The sequence below is a fragment of the Cyprinodon variegatus genome, unplaced genomic scaffold (assembly GCF_000732505.1).
Source record: "Cyprinodon variegatus isolate N-32 unplaced genomic scaffold, C_variegatus-1.0 Scaffold941, whole genome shotgun sequence".
In the NCBI taxonomy this organism is placed as follows: domain Eukaryota; kingdom Metazoa; phylum Chordata; class Actinopteri; order Cyprinodontiformes; family Cyprinodontidae; genus Cyprinodon; species Cyprinodon variegatus.
Genome location: NW_015151394.1, coordinates 98,109 through 111,286, shown reverse-complemented (window position 1 = coordinate 111,286; position 13,178 = coordinate 98,109). Strand labels below are relative to the sequence as shown.

At 37.1% G+C, this 13,178-nt stretch overlaps 1 protein-coding gene across 3 annotated transcripts in view; it reads left to right on the top strand.

Moving 5' to 3' along the window:
- Positions 1-11,837, top strand: part of epb41l5 (erythrocyte membrane protein band 4.1 like 5) — a 47,508-nt gene extending 35,671 nt beyond the window's left edge. The window contains exons 17-26 of one of the 3 annotated variants that reach the window (XM_015398561.1): positions 2,746-2,897; positions 3,559-3,656; positions 3,732-3,866; positions 5,719-5,786; positions 7,385-7,453; positions 8,457-8,532; positions 9,068-9,148; positions 9,281-9,343; positions 9,462-9,604; positions 10,609-11,837. In XM_015398561.1, coding sequence (XP_015254047.1) covers positions 2,746-2,897; positions 3,559-3,656; positions 3,732-3,866; positions 5,719-5,786; positions 7,385-7,453; positions 8,457-8,532; positions 9,068-9,148; positions 9,281-9,343; positions 9,462-9,604; positions 10,609-10,678 — 955 coding nt within the window. In that variant the 3' untranslated portion in view covers positions 10,679-11,837. Of the gene's footprint in view, positions 1-2,745; positions 2,898-3,558; positions 3,657-3,731; positions 3,867-5,718; positions 5,787-7,330; positions 7,454-8,456; positions 8,533-9,067; positions 9,149-9,280; positions 9,344-9,461; positions 9,605-10,608 lie in introns of all 3 variants that reach the window. The other 2 variants (XM_015398560.1, XM_015398559.1) reach the window with 2 other exon arrangements.
- The last annotated feature ends 1,341 nt before the right edge of the window (positions 11,838-13,178 follow it).

The following is a 13,178-nucleotide window of genomic DNA, read 5'->3' as shown; positions in this document are numbered from 1 at the left end:
GCAGTAGTTAGAGTTTTATTTCCAGAAAGTGTTTTTTTTTTCCTAACTCTTGTCATTTTTAGTTGTTCCTGCATTTCATTGCATCTGTTTTGTTGTAATCGGGAGTCAGATTAGAGGTCATTACTTTCCTCTCATCTGTGTGCAACAAAGCCACATTCCCTCTGTCAGAGGTACATTCCAGAAATTCCCAACGCGGTCCATATCCTCACTGATAGAAATGCAGGAAGATGTTTATCTTCTGCCTGACTGTCCTTCCAGTGTTAAGCCTGGACGACATGCCTTCTTCTAAGATAAAGTGCCTTCTCATCCAACTTATGCCACAATGCAATTTATATTTATTCCACTGAATCATATGTTAATGCAAATTACCTTGTCTTAGTGCAATTTATTTGCAAAAAATAACCTTGGTAGGAAAAAAATTTTTATTTAAGGGTTTCACAATATGTCTGATTATTTGTTGCACAAAAAAAATGAAGGTAATTTAGCAATATTGGTACGAAGAACTGTTTTCATTACTGCGACCAAATTTTCTGTCTTTTTACTGATTTAAAATAATTTCAAAGAATAAAAAATGTATTCAAACAGATTTTTTCTTGACTTCATAGAGGTGCATTTTTATTTTTATTTTTTGGATTAATGAATATCTTGAAGTGCTTGAAGTTGTTCCTTTTGTTGTGAAATTAGCTTTTTTTCTTTGCAGCAGAAAGTAGGATGTCACCCTCACAACCATCAGCGTTTCTTTATTTTATTTTTATAAAATTTTTGGCATTTTGTGACAGACCAACTTAAACTAGTGTTCAACTGTAAATGGGAAATGGAAGGATAAATGGTTTTCTACAGTTTTGATAAAGTGAGAATTAGGACGAGGGTTTTTATTCATCCCCCTTAGTTCAGTTAACTGCCATCAGAGCTGGAAAACTTTTTAAGTATCTCGACGCGCTGGGCGCACCTAGACATTGAAATTACCCTGTTCCAATTTGCAAAAAAAAAAGCCAAAGGAAAGTTCAAAAACTCCAAAGTGCTTCACATTTGGTCGTTCGCCATTTCATACAGTAGTAGCCATTCAGGATTTCCCCACTTCCCTTCATGGGCCCTTGGCTGGTCCCCTACAATTCCTTTTTAAACATCAATCTTTGTACTAGAATATTCTTTCTGTCATGATTTGTGGACATAAAGTACTGAAGAGAAACGTTATCTCCTGGTCAGACCCTGTAATTCAGTGAAAGGATGGATTCAGAATAAAAAAATATGCACACCCAGGAGAAGGCTAGTTGCTGTAGTTTGGAGGGGATTTTGCTGGGAGTTGCAGGCAAATGGGCTGACATTTGGCTGCCGTTTGACAAGGAAGGGCCATTTTGAATGGGTGCTACTGTACAGTGACAGTGGTTGGTGTAGAGATGTCTCTCACCCAATAACATAAGTGAGACAGACAGAGTGGGACCAAACTAGCAAACCCACTGCCTACAGTAAAGGCCCATACCTCCTGAGCCACAGTCTGGAGATCATCAGGTGTGTATCAGCTAAATGAATCAAATATCCAATTATATTCAGATCCGGACCGACAGACTCTATCACATGTGCTAGCTTGGATCTTAAGCATGTGGTCGTACCTCTTGCTCTATGGTTGCTTTCATCCAGCTGGCAGATGAAGCTCCATTCAGACTCAGGTCCTTCCATGATTGGCCTCTTAAACTCCTCCTGCTCCTCATCACCTCTGACCTACTTTCCTGTTTTTGCTACACCCCCGTAGAATAACACTTCTACCACCATGTTTGACAGTGGGGATGGTCTATTAAGGTGATGTATGGTCTCTTTAATGAGAGCACTTTCTAGCATGTGGGTTTTCTTATGACAGTCTATAGAGCTGCTAGCCACTCCTTCTGTTACCGGTAAGTCTGATATGTGGAGCCATAGATCCCTAAAAACCTGTTTTATTCAAGAATGCGAGAAGAAAAATAAGAGGGTTATAGATCAAGGCTACACTGAACATTTGTGGCCAAATTAGGTGTAAAACCATGAATCATTTAATTTCACAAAATATCCCAGTAAAACCTGGGGTTAGTGCATGATGACATGGGTTGGTAATACTTATAAAAGGAACTATGTTCTGTTTCATTTCGCTTATTTTTTTTCCTTTTGAAGATAAAAACATCCTTATTGTTATCTTTTTATTTTTCACATAGATCTTTGTCTGCTGTTGGAGTATTTCTACATACACGATGCATTTGTTATCCTTTGACTCCTGTCCTCTCTGGACACGGCACAGTAATATGTTTCATAGTCTAAGTTTTATCTCCAGGCAACAGGAATATAAGGTAGATGCCAGAAACAAAATCTGTGTATTAAATGTTTTGCTTCAAGCTTCTATAATTCAGGGAATATTGCTTCATTTTTTTCCCCTCTCAGAAGTTATTGCTTGACTTAAATGTCTTTATCCACACAGCGACTTAGGTTCCTCACATGGTTTTTGCAGGAGCTTAATACTATGCTTCCAGTATTGTTTTGGGAATTTCATGTTTGGGGATGTTGCGGTCATTTTTGCATGTAAAGTTTTTTTTTAATAATTGGAGCAGTTTCGCCATCACTGCTGAGTTTATTGTGGATAACAGAGGTAAGCATTTTGATTTTTGGGTTATTTTCTTGTCAGAAATTAGTTTTTGTCCTTAAGTTATTGATTGAAAAAGAAAAATATATGGCATGTCCTTTAGATCTTCCCCCTTTCTTTCCCTGTCCTTGTATCTGCAGCTTGCCGGTCAGTCCTGATCTGATGGAGACTAGCATCGACGATGTCCTTAGAGCACCCGCTGTTCCTAGCATCTCAGCGGCAGAAGAGGTCAGACCGTGTGCTGCTTATGCTGCTGCTAGTCTACCAGCTGAAGACCCACTCAGCCTCGCTGGTAAGACTTGAAAAGCTGTTCTCCAAACTGGACTTGGTCTCCAAATATATGAATGTCCTATGAAGACAAATTTGTTTTAGTCAGAAGGTGTTTATTACTACAATAACAGTGTTTTTTTTACCTTTACTTTGGGTTTTTTGCCTTTTTTTTTTTCGTTAAAGTGCATATGAAGGCAGTTTATCCTCAGCATCAAGCAAGAGCAGGCCACATTAAAAAAACAATAAAGTGTAGAAAGCACATAGCAGAAAAAGACTGGTTAATATTCACAAACACACATAAACAAAGAAGGATTCATATTTTAAAGAATGATTTTAAACTAAAAACTGCATATTTGCGGCATATATATTAGTGCTCTAAACTGCGATAACAATAGGTTTTTTGCACCATGTTTTTTTTTTTTCCTCCCACGATGTTTACATCTGATCACTGCTGCACTTTATAGAATGGAAATGTTCATTTACTGTCTGAAAAGCTGTACTGAGTGAAGTTTATACAAAATCTCTGTGTATACAAAATGACAATAAATGTAGTCTAAGTCTAATATATATATATATATATATATATTTCTATAGTATTTGTTCTCCTTGTTTTGATGTTTTGAAAGTTCTTTATTATTAAGTAAATGACATCTAATATTATTTTTTTGCTGTTATCTCTTCAGAAGCAGCAGCTCGTTTAAAGCAGCTGGAGTTGGAGAGCATTCCACCCCCTGTTACTCCAAGAAATAATATCAACGTTAATGTGGCCATGAACAACCAGGTGAAGCTCCAGACCTGCTAATGCTAAGTCATTTTGAGACTTCTGTGATCTGAGATCTGATTCCCATTTTTCTAGGACAATGTGGTGAAGCTCATAGAGAAATGTGGCCTGAACAGTGCAGGAAATAGCCCGGTCGTCACTCCGCTGCGCATCCCAGAGGATCTCAAGAGCAACATCCTGAAAGCTCAAGTGGAAGCTGCTGTACTGAAGGTGCGAAGGAGAATTCAGGGGAGTTGATAAGATGGAAACGGAAAGCATTAAAGATCATTATATTGGCTGTGGGACAACTTAATTCAGCTGACCCAGTAGTAACAGAACCCGACTGTGTCCAAACCAGAAAAGGTTTTGCAGTTAGTTGGTGTTCAGATGTAGACCAACCTTTGTCAAACCTTAGCCTGTTAATAAGATGATCCATTCTGCTTTTTACTAAACATGAATGAAGTTTGTCAAAAAAAAAAAGGTACATTTTCTGATAAAGTATCCGGAACCAATGTCTGTCAAAAATTCAGCATTTTTTTTTCTCTCAAAGTGTTTTTAAAGATTTTTAAGAAAAAAAAAAATGCCCTAACTTGTCAAACTGATTAAATTGACTTGTTTTATTACAGCCTTCCTTAGCTTATACACACTGGATGATGTCATCTATAAAAACAAAGAAAACTTGAATGTATTTCCTAAATGTTTAAAGTTTTTAACATGAGTTAGAGCTCAAATAAATCCTTCCCCCCCTGAATTGTTCTGTGTGAGGAATCTTTAATCTTAATTTAATTATTTAGATATTTCAGTAGGGTTTTGACACAAAGTGCTGTGCATGATTAAGATTTGACAAGACGACAGTCAGAGGGTTACTCGTGAGGCAGCAATAGAGAGAGAGCCGCCATAGTTTTTTTTTATACTGCAGAAGTTCTCCTTAGAGTCAGACATGTTGTCTGTCTGCTGTTTTCCTGAGTAAATCTATTAACCCTGCGCCTCAGGGGTCGTGTTAACAGAGCATTTTCATTTTTTTTTTTACTTTTTTTTTTTTTTTTGAAGATGATGAAAAAATCTAAAAGCCATCAGATGGTAATTCATAACCTTACTACGTGGTGGCATAAATATATATATATATATTTAAATGTATTTATTTTTCCCCAGCTTTTTTGTCATTACACTGTCACAGGTACAGAACAACAAAATTAACTCACTACATGTAACCCATCCCCTTGGGGAACAGTAGGCTTCCATTGTGCGGCGCCTGGGGAGCAGTGTGGGGTTAAGGGTCTTGCTCAGAGACCCAGAGTGGCAGTCTATGGGAGTGGAGCTCAAACTCAGAACCTCATGATTCCAGGCTCTAACCCTAATCACTAGGCCCCCACATAATAATAATTACTCCCGTTGAAGCAAACCCTTTCTGGTCAGGAAACCCCTCATCTTACCAACTTCTGCTCACCTCCTCTCGTGAAATTTACCCAGAAGCGATGCTTGTAATTTCAGTGTCATGGATTCAGTCTCCACAACTTAAAAAAATGTTATTACAGAGAAGTAGGTGTGCAAATTAACTCCATGCGGAGCAGTAGGAAGCTCTGAGACTCTGTTTTTCCTCCCACAGTGAAAAAGCTGCATGCATTGATGTGGTTGGTGTGGATTCTCTGTTCAGTTTGTCGGGACTGGATTTCAGTAAAAATTAATGAAGATAAATGCTTTAGCTAATTATAATTATGATAATTAAAAATAAAATAAGCTGACAAGAGAAAATAGATTATGATGGGCTTTTTTTACATTTTCAGTCAAAATGACAGGCAGTGAAGCAGTTCGAGCACAAACTCTTATGTACCTATACTACTTCCATTTTTCCATTTGCCCTGTTTAATCACCTTTAATAAGTAGATCTCTATATGTACAGGCAAAAAAGTGCATGTAAAATTGTTTCAGTTTTGGAAAAATGTAGTACTTTAATGAATTATAAAAAAAACAACAAAAAAAACAAAAATGAGTTGATTGATTTGACCTGGAAGACCACTGTTGTTAGTGAGTGTCCTCATTCTTTCATTGCTTTTATTAATGTTCATCCGTGTTTTCTATGCAGGGACACCTGGAGGAACCTGTTATCATGGCTGCTGACAAGAACTGTAACTTACAGGAGGCCTCTGCAAAGTATGTGTTTCATTAAAGACACAATGAGGACGTTTTTCACCACTTCAGATAAGAACATTATCAGAAAACATGAAAGTATTCTAAAAATGTGCTGAATGATTAACAGATGCAGCAGAATACTACTGCTATTTTGGACTGTAAGAAGAGCTTTATAGAAAAGTGCATTTTTACTCTTAAAATTTACAGATGTGTTTTGAAAACTTAAAAAAAAAGAGATGTCCACCCTTAATTCAGGGGGTTGTCTTTTAGAAGAAATATGGGTTTTCCTATAAATTGGAGATCTCCTACTAATTTGGTTCAGCCGGTTCAAGCGGAGGTGACTTTCTGACAACTAAAACCTGATGTTTTAATATTTAATGTTAAGCTTTTTTCCAAGATCTGATATACAGATAGGCAAAATAATACACAAAGCTTCACAGTAAATTCTCATTTGTAGATGGCCTCAACTTTTTCTCTGTTTAATTATCTTGAGGACACTACTTATACCACTCCCATTTTTTTTTATCATGTCTTAATAAAAAATACAATATGAAGACTAACCTTTCATATAACGGCAAAACACAATGGAAATTAATACACTTTGAGACAGTTAACTATATTATCTCATTCATAATGTCATCATCATACGTTTAAACCTTAGTGTTGAAAGTCAGGTAAAGGGAGGCGGTTGTAGAAGAACTACTAACAGCTCTGTGGTTGTTGCAGTGAAGCGAAAGCTACTGATATCTGAATGCAAAACATCTTTTTTTCAGATGGCTTAGATACATAGCAAACATGTTTTTCTCATCAAACCAGTACTGTCTTGTGGAATGTGTAAACTGAGCTCATAATGTAATTTAAGTACATCAATGTTAGTGAAGACATGGGCTGATTAGAAAGAAGTAGAAACTTCCTTCTGAAGGTGTAGAGCTTTCTTTGTATATAAAAATTCTGGCTTGTGTTATTTGTTTCTGTAGTTTTGGTCTTTGATTGAAGCTCCTACTCTCCTTTATTCTTTCGAGTCAGATGCTGAGTCATTCACCGCATTCTCAGCCAATCTCCACATTTTTGTTACTAGAACAGATTAACCTCCTAAATATTCATGAAGATTCCCGGTAAAGCTCACAGATTTATGCCAAGCTCAGTTCACACTCCTAAAACTTCTCATTTGGACTCTTAGAATCAGAAACTAAAAAGGTTTCTCTCATATTGTGGAAAGTTTTCCTTTGGTGTGTTCTGAAATGTACAAACTGATTAGGAAACCAGCTGTGTGTGTGTGTTATAGGTATAGGTATTAGTTATTCATTTTGGCCTTTGTAAGTTAATAAATTACAGATATAAGTTAAAGACGATATTTATACTGTATGTTTGCCAACATACTATTGGAAAAATTATCTTATTTGATGTTTAATTGACTATTTTAGATGTTTTTTAAACAATGTGTTATATTTCCTTACAGGAGTAAAGGGAGTTATAAAACATTTTTGTTGTTTCTTTTGGTTAAAACACCAAAACTTGCCACACAGCGCGGCTCACTGCAACAATGGTGTTTGTCTGTTTGCCAGGTTGAAGGTGCGTGCGGGCCGAATGGGAAGTAACTCGTCTCTTTCTGTCAGCAGCCAACCGGACCCCCAAGACTCCTGGGAGCTGCTGAAGCCAGCCTCTCTGGTCTCGTCTGCAGCAGCCAGGTCTGTATGTTTGTCTCTGAGAAGTTGGTTTGGGTTTCATTTCTTTGAGGTTTTTCTATTTCTCGTTCTCAGTGTAGCCGCCGTTACATTTGCTCTGTAGGTAGAGGGAACATGTAAGAACAGGGAGAACGGAGGAGCCAAACAAGCAGCCTCAGAGGATGTCTGCTTTAGCTTTGTGTTGGATCACTGATTAGTGTTTAAGCTCGAAACAATTAACTTGATTCAAATAATTAGTATTTCCCACTTCTGTTTCTAAATCACCCAACCAGCCATCTTTCATTTTTTTAAGCATGTCTCATCAGTTTTACCATCCATTTATTCATTGGTCTATCTATCCATCCCTTCATCCATTTCACCATCTGTCCATATGCTGTTTTTCCATTTCATGCTTTCTTCCATCTGTTTTTTTGTCAACCCATCCATCTAATAAATTATCCATTCTGGACTCTATTCAGATTAACAGAAAAAATGAGTCAATTTTGATTTGAAATCCTTAGAGGCTTCAATAAAAACATCACTCCAAAAGGAGTTGAAAGCACGCCAGAGACTGGTCAGGAATGAATAGCTGATGATTTCCTTTTGAAATAAAAAAATCCATTTTTTTTTTTTTGCATTTGTACCAAATAATGTTTTTTTAAAACTCATCAGAGCCAAACAACATCCCAGCCTTAATCCACAATCTTGTCTGCAGTCTGTGCTGACACCTGCTGGTTTGTTTCAGTACTGCTCTTGTTTGTCATTTGATTTCTGCCCGGATACTGCTGGCGGAGCGAAAGAACAGACGCATGCATGCTCGATCATTCAGTCTCCAAATGGTGCAGTTTAACCTCCAGCCTGTTTACCTGGATTCATTTTGAGAGTTTAATTAAATATAAACAACTCTGTCAATTATGTCAGTGTAGTTGCTATTGTTAGCATGTGAGATTTGTTTCCTAATTGCTCCTGAAATCTTAGAATATTCACAGTGAGGTTTACCTTTCCAACCTCTTGTTTCCTTCTTCAGTGCTGAGAGGTTGGCAGAGGACTTGATTCCCACTGTTCCCAAGATTCCCACCGTCATTGAAGGCTTGGCACCAAAGGTAACTTGATCTCATTTAAAATCCTGTCAATCTAACACCTGAAAACAGCTCTTAGCTTTCAATTATTGACATTTCTGTTAAAAGCAGGAAAGAAATTTTTCTTTCACTGTATCATTTCTGAAGTATGAACATTGAAATAAACCATCTGAAACCAGGGGGACATTTATTAGTTTCTCTTATTATTTCCAAATGGGAAAAACAATAAAACATTTCCTTCAGGAAGATGTGTTTTGACCTTTAAAATCGGGAAATAACTGCAAGAAAATAACAACCAAAATTTGTCTAAAACTATACTCAGAAATAATTTTGTACCTTAACAGCTAAAACTGTGACAAACACTGCTAAACAGGAACTTTGTTTATTTTGTCACCACATTGAGGTGCCGTTAAATTATACTGCTTTATTACATACGCCTTTTTATCTTTTTCTTTAGTCTATTAAATAAAAAGATCAAATGAAATCTGATAGGATTATAAAGCAGGTTATAGACGTGTCTGTTTGATGTTCTGGTAAAGTGTTTGTTGTTTCCATGCAGGTTAAAGCGGAGGAGATTGAAATCCAAAATGTTGCTGTGATGTCTGACAACCTGATTGACTTTACTGAGCCGATCCCTCAAGTAAGTGTCAATGTTTAGTTTTTTTCCTGTGTTTCATAAGCAGTTTTTTTTCTTTGAGGATGGCGGCACAGAGCAGGCATCTATGAGTCCAACTTATTTTAGCTCGACCTAATATGAATTGTTGTTTTCCAGCTGCCACCAGTGCAGCCTCCCAAACCCCTGATCACACCTCGCTGGATCATTCCTGCTGCAGCCGTGAGTTCATAGTTTGGATAAGAAGAAGTTTTATTTGTGTAGATTTATCGTTGTGCATTCTAGCTGTTGTCGATGTCACATAACGGCCGACCCGTCTGCTTCTCCTCTTCTGATGCAGCCTCCTGGCATCTTTACTAATGGGCTTCTTGACATTGAACCCTCCTCTAAGGTGGTTCCTCTCCTTCCCTCTGCTGATGGGGGGGCAGTGCTCGCTTCAGCCCCGGTCCACCTCACTCATCCACGTAACCCTGTTACTGCCAGGTAAATAATGGAAATACAAAAAGCCTCCCTAAAAATATATATATTTTAAGAACATATGAGTAAAAACAGACAATCCTATGTAGTGAATCTTTACTTACAAAACGTAAAAAAAAAAAATGTTCATTGTTCATTAAGAAGTGCAGATTGGGTTTTTACCTGGTTTCTTTTAAGAGGCTTCACTGCTCATCCTGAGGACTTCTTTTTTAAAATAAAAGCCTTTTGGATGAAGTGAAACAGAAGCAGGAAGAGTTGTCCAGTTGGCAATACAACCAAATAACACGTCACTGTTGGTTGAACAAGTAAGGATCTGCTTTATTCTATGTAGGAAAATCAGAAGAATAAGAATCATTTTGTCTTTATAACTCAGTTCAAACTAGATAGTGAAGCTCAGCATGAAACTGAGCTTTACTTGTTTGGCTGTGACGCCATCCTGGAGAGAAATATCAGCTGTGCTGCTGCCATCAACACCTTTGTTTATAGATGTTGGAGCTCAGCCTGTTTTTCAGTGTCCTGTTTCTCTGATTGTGACTGGCTGGATGTGCTCTCTTCATCCTCGGACATGGGAGCTGGCTCGGAGCTCGTCTGCCTGGCTGTGTGTTTCCTTGATGGAAACAAATGCTTTTTGTATCTCTGTTTCTGTCTCCTTGAACCCCAGTCGGCCTCAGCAGATGGCCGCTCACACTGAGAATGCTTCTGCTGGAGGTTTCTTCCTGTTAAAAGGGAGTTTTTCCTCTCCACTGTCGCTACAAGCATGCTTAGTGTCAGGGATTGCTTCAGAGTCAATGAGTCGATGCAATCAACTGGTTTTCCTTAGATAGAAATCTTTGAATTAATTTGACTGTAAGATCTGGTGAACTGTAAAGTCCCTTGAGATGACATGTTGTGAATTGGAGCTATAGAAATAAACGGAATTGAATTGAATTTAACTGCCTTCTGTTCTGTGAAGCTTCTGCTGCGTGTCTAATGTAGCTCTATTACTGATCTGAAGTTGCGTTTCCTTACAGCTCTGCTGTTCAGCCGCCGGTCATGGAGGACGGCGCCAAACCCAGGGGCCTCCTAACCACCGAGCTCTGATGAAGAAACTGTTCCTCCTGACTGTTCTCCCACAAACTGTGGCAGCTTCAAAGCAGAACGTTCACACGAACTACGATCTCTTTAACATTAGGATGAATAATATGTTTTTGGTAAAGCAGACAGCTTCAGCATTATCATCTCAAAGGCAGCCTGCCACTTACCTGAATCCATCCAAACTGATAAGATCTCCCCATGGAAATCACCATCTTTAACGAGAGATAATAAGGTGGAGCTTGAACCTGGATCGGAGGTGAAGAGACTGTAAAAAGAACTCTGTTATGATTGAGAACGAGCTTCAGTATTGGTGAAGTAGCTGTGAAGTTTGGGACCACTGGATCTCTGAGCTGCTGCAGACAATGAATGAAGGACTGATCTGAACCTCGAATGTTGACTCTTCAGTACTGTAGCACATCACTTTTTTTTTTTTAACTAGGCAACATGGGCGTTTATTTGTTGCAGCCACTGGATACAAGAGCTTCACTGGATTTTCTTTCCAACACTGGATTTTTCAAAGGAATTTGAGGAAATGGTTTTACATGACTTTTACTGTGTTGTTGCTCATTTTTTATGTGAAATGCCCATTGCAGGTTAATTCAGTAGCATCAGAAAAAAATTAGCTCTGCATCTCTTTTGATCCAGTTTAGTAAGCTTTTTCTTAACCACTTGTTTTAAGTTGTGTTTTTTTATAATTAAAATTTCCTTCCCTAAATTTTAATTCACAATTTTTATATTTGTATGTAATCAGGCACATTTATTTAGCTTGAAAATCAGGCATTTAAACTCCAAAAGCTGTAGACAAGCTGTGACGATGGGACTCTGTGGCCCCGACCTCTGTCTTATAACGTGTTGTAGCTTCGCTCATGCCTTAAATGAAATGAATGTACCCGACACACGTCATCTAATGCTGGAAATACCACAGTTTCTGACTGATGCTCTATAGATTCACAACAGCTGAGGTAATCTCTGACGGGGAAAAGAAATGTGGGAAAAACTTCAAGGCAGATTTTGTACACGGTGAAAGTTGGTTTTCTTTTTAGGGGTGTAGCGGTCCATACATCACAGTTTTTGTTTTGGTTTCAACTGCAAAAAAGGAATAGAAAATGATCTTCACTTCAGTGCAGCTGGAAACGGCTTTTATGGCAACAGGGAGAGAAAAACTAACCTCACTTACAAAAGATTATTTTGCAATGTACAGTAAAGCAGGATTTTTAAATTGATGGATTCACTTTTTAAACTATAACTTTTTTCTTTTTTCATCATCGTTCAAATTAAACTGCCCTAAAATGCAACCATGTTTTATTAGCTGGATTTCTGCACTCTCTATGAAAGTAGATATTAAATTAAATCTCATCTTTTCTCATCTAGTAATTATAGGTTTCTTCTTATTTCTCTCAAGGTTGTGATTTATTAGCAAATTTGTGGTATTTAGAAATATCTTTAAATTTCACTTTCTGTCTTTTATACGATACATCACAACTTGAAATTGATCTGTAAGTTTTCTATGAACCTCATTGGCCTTTTTATCATTAGAGTTTTGACTTAAAACCTGCTAATAAACACATTATCATTTAAAAAGTCTATTTGAGCCCATTTGCTGCAGAGTTCTAGATTTGAATATAAACCTGTGTTTAGATGTCAAAGAATTAAAGCTCGAGGTTAATGAAGGCATTCAAAAAGAAGAAACATCAAATATCCTTAAAAAAAAGGCACTTTGTAAAATAGCTGTTTATTGAAAGTGCATTTGTACAGATTGTGCAGGTCTAATTTTAAGGCATTATGAAATCAAGTTATTTCAAACATTTTTTTTTTTTCAGTTTGATTAAAATGTATCCTTCGGATTATAATCAAAACAAAAATGCTGTGATCAGCCAGATTTACCTCACTGCTGTTTTAATAGGAAACTTGGTTTGGGCTAAGAAATGGATAATTAAACCCCATCAGTTAAATTATATAGAAAAATTCATTATAAAGGCTATGAAGAGATTGGGTGGCTGTAGATTTTCAAAGGAAGAATAATGTGTAGAAATTCTGTATCGAATTTGACATCTCTCTATTTTCTCACCAAAAATCTAACAAATATTTTTCTAAATTTGTTTTACTAAAACAATTTTACAGGTAGAAAAAATGTCTCTATAATATTAAGACACTCATTTTGTGGAGCCTCGTTTGAACAAAATATGGCTCTTGTTATGAATAATAACGGCTGGGTTTTATTTTTAACTCACACTGCAAAATATGGCAAGACATTTTCATCTTTAATCAGAACTGCACTACTCTGTAGTTATCATTTTTCAGATCCTGCATGCATATAAGTTAAAAACTACTTGCCATAAAAGTGTGTGGTAAAACATAAAGTAATTGCACAATTATATGACCATTTGGTTTACCATATTTCCATGACTAGCTGCTTTTTTTTGCAGTTGAACTGAAAAAAAAAATGTTGGCAAGAAAGCGTCCTGTTGTCAAGAAAGTCACTGTTGCATTGATTTGGTGTGGCTTG